The sequence below is a fragment of the Montipora foliosa genome, chromosome 1, assembly GCF_036669935.1.
Source record: "Montipora foliosa isolate CH-2021 chromosome 1, ASM3666993v2, whole genome shotgun sequence".
Taxonomy (NCBI): domain Eukaryota; kingdom Metazoa; phylum Cnidaria; class Anthozoa; order Scleractinia; family Acroporidae; genus Montipora; species Montipora foliosa.
The window spans coordinates 11,864,021-11,866,520 of record NC_090869.1 but is presented as its reverse complement, the minus strand read 5'-3'; the positions used below and the strand labels follow the sequence as shown (position 1 = coordinate 11,866,520).

At 38.2% G+C, this 2,500-nt stretch overlaps 2 protein-coding genes across 2 annotated transcripts in view; one reads left to right on the top strand and one right to left on the bottom strand.

Annotated features, from left to right (window-relative positions):
• The window catches only part of LOC137980050 (NACHT and WD repeat domain-containing protein 2-like), a 14,201-nt gene extending 12,549 nt beyond the window's left edge, over positions 1 to 1,652 (bottom strand). Inside the window, exons 1-2 of the mRNA XM_068827431.1 lie at positions 1,142 to 1,652; positions 1 to 131 (exon numbers count right to left, since the gene is read on the bottom strand). The exon at positions 1 to 131 is cut by the window's left edge and continues 558 nt beyond it. Coding sequence (XP_068683532.1) covers positions 1 to 131; positions 1,142 to 1,203 — 193 coding nt within the window. The 5' untranslated portion in view covers positions 1,204 to 1,652. The remainder of the gene's footprint in view (positions 132 to 1,141) is intronic.
• Positions 1,653 to 1,733: 81 nt separating this feature from the next.
• Positions 1,734 to 2,500, top strand: part of LOC138009837 (centrosomal protein of 192 kDa-like) — a 63,164-nt gene continuing 62,397 nt past the window's right edge. Inside the window, exon 1 of the mRNA XM_068856834.1 lies at positions 1,734 to 2,136. Within this exon, the coding sequence (XP_068712935.1) occupies positions 1,904 to 2,136 (233 nt within the window). The 5' untranslated portion in view covers positions 1,734 to 1,903. The remainder of the gene's footprint in view (positions 2,137 to 2,500) is intronic.

The following is a 2,500-nucleotide window of genomic DNA, read 5'->3' as shown; positions in this document are numbered from 1 at the left end:
TTTCCTGCTGTGGTAAACAAAGATGGAAGTCCTCACTTGAAACTTTCATTTCCTGTGCTGGTGAAGATTTCTGCTCTTGGAGGCCAGCATCGGCTGCTAATGGCAGTAATGTGCGACTTCCATCTTTATCACTGTGGTTCAGAGACAAACAAAGTACCTTGTTTTGTAAAAATTTTTGTGTGTTCATATGAAAGAGTGGGATAACCCTATAAACTGGTTGCATTTTAAGGACGGAGCCTACTATTGTTATTGCGCATACCTTCTGTGCATCTCAAGATACTCGGATTTCCTATCGGTGATGCTTACTAATACAGGGATATTTTTGCATGGTTTAAAATCATGCAGAGAAAGTAGATGTTAGTAAGTACTCATGGTAGGTACCCAAAAAGAAAATTGGGGGCAACTATCGATTTTTCTGAGATAATTAAGCTTCAATTTGAGAAAAAATTCCATACATGCCTTTGTATTGACTTTTTACAAATATTGTTCAGGAATTATCTTTGAAAAACGGATGGTTATCCCCAATTTTCATTTTCGATTTCAATAACACTTGTTAAGGTCTACATTTCCCGCATAATCATAAACCGGGGCAAAAATACCTTTGAATTGGTAGTCACCGTCCTAAGCTTCATATAAAGTGGTTGCCATGGGAACAATCAAAAGAATTTGGAATAGCTCCAACATTGTTAAATGTATCTTCATAAAAACCTGAATAACTGCAATGAAAGACGACCTTAAAAGACAATTTTCTAATGCAACAAAAACCTCTACAGGCACTTACATTCATCCTCAAAGTTATTTACTGAAAGTCGCCAGATCGTAAGCGAATCGCAACTTGAAAACGATGTAAAAGACTCAAGAGAAAAAATAACGACAAATAAAATGATAAGCAAGAGGTTTTTTTTCGAACCAAACAGTTCTGTTATCTTAACGATCTGGACCTGGTTTCTTAAACCTTAAAAATGATCCAACCTCTGCTAACATGCGCGTTATATTATATTAAAATTATCTTTACAGTATCGGTTCCTAATCACTTGATAGAACAATCGTCTTAAAATATGAAAATTAGCCATAAGAACTACTTAGGCTTAATGTTTAACATGGCATCCAAAACTATTTGATGAGCTTTGTATGTTCTTACCTTAACGCAGGATTTTGTTGCCCAGCTGATGTCCCACTTGGTTTCGATTCACAACACCCCATGATTCTCGTTCTCGTTTGATTGATCTTCAATCAAATCGCTCGCTATTTTCATGCCATGCCATAACGACAAGTATGCTCAATGTAACGAGAATAGAGTACTGTCAAATAATAGCTATTAAGAGAAAAGTGTGGACACAATTACAGCGCATTTGTCAACTCTATTTGCCAAGCGTTTTCAATTCGTCCCTCGCTCGGGATTCGTGGAATGTGCCGTTAACACATGCAAATCCGTGTCAGATATCTTGCGCACTGTAGAATTGAGGTGTATAAGTACACCTCGCACCTGGGGCGAAAACATTGTTGATAACTAGAGTTATTCATGTTGTAATCGACATGCCTCATCGGAATGTTGTTTTGAAGGTCGAGGGTCGAGCGAGGTGGGATGTGCCGCAAAAAAAACATCCGAAGATTGCTGAGTAATTTCTCTACAGCGTTTTTACTATTGTTCTTAATAGTGGGGAAGTAAGAATTGAAATGTAAATCAAAACGCTTAACTTGATCAGCGGCTGTCCTGCCTCGACTTCATTCAGTCTTGAACAAAAAACATGGCGGTTTGGCGCGAACATAACATGTCTTTGTGATTTTCAGACCCATTCACGTCAATTTTAGATCACTTTGACGCAAAGAGGGTTGATAAAAGTTCATTTACTCTTATGGACGATTCAGATGTCAAGTTTGCGGCAATGTTTTGTGAGAAATAATGGCGATGGATTTAGACTTCTCGCAGGAGTCTTTTGCCTTCAGCGACATCGCTCCTCCATCCCATGTAAGCGGTCTTGAATCGTTTTCGGATTTTGACGCCAGTGAGTGCAGCGAAGTATCATTTGCTGATGTTGTGTCTAATCAAGACCCGAATGGAAAAGAGGAAGTGGCTTTTGATGGCAGAGTTGGTACTCAAGCTGCAAGACATCAAAAGTCAAGTGGTGATGAAAGGTATATACGTAGATAGCATTCTGATTCAGTTCTTGTTGGTTTTGTCTTTCAGGCCTTCCATTTTTTTAAAATGAAAACTGGAAGACTGAATTTTTGCACATTGAGTTAAGTGTGAAACTTAGCTTGACCCCAGTTTGAATTAGATGTTCTTGAGCACTACAAACGGTACAGTTACATGCATAGAGCTCAAAATAAAATTATTATAGGGAAGATATCGTTGACGTCACCTATTGTCATTAATGTGCCAACCAGAGCCTCATTGGTTCTTGAAACAAAGGGTCTTTTGTTCCTGTGGTTGGCAAATTTGAATAACAAAAGCAATGTTTGTAAACATATATCTTCCCCATTTAGTCCACTTTGAAAT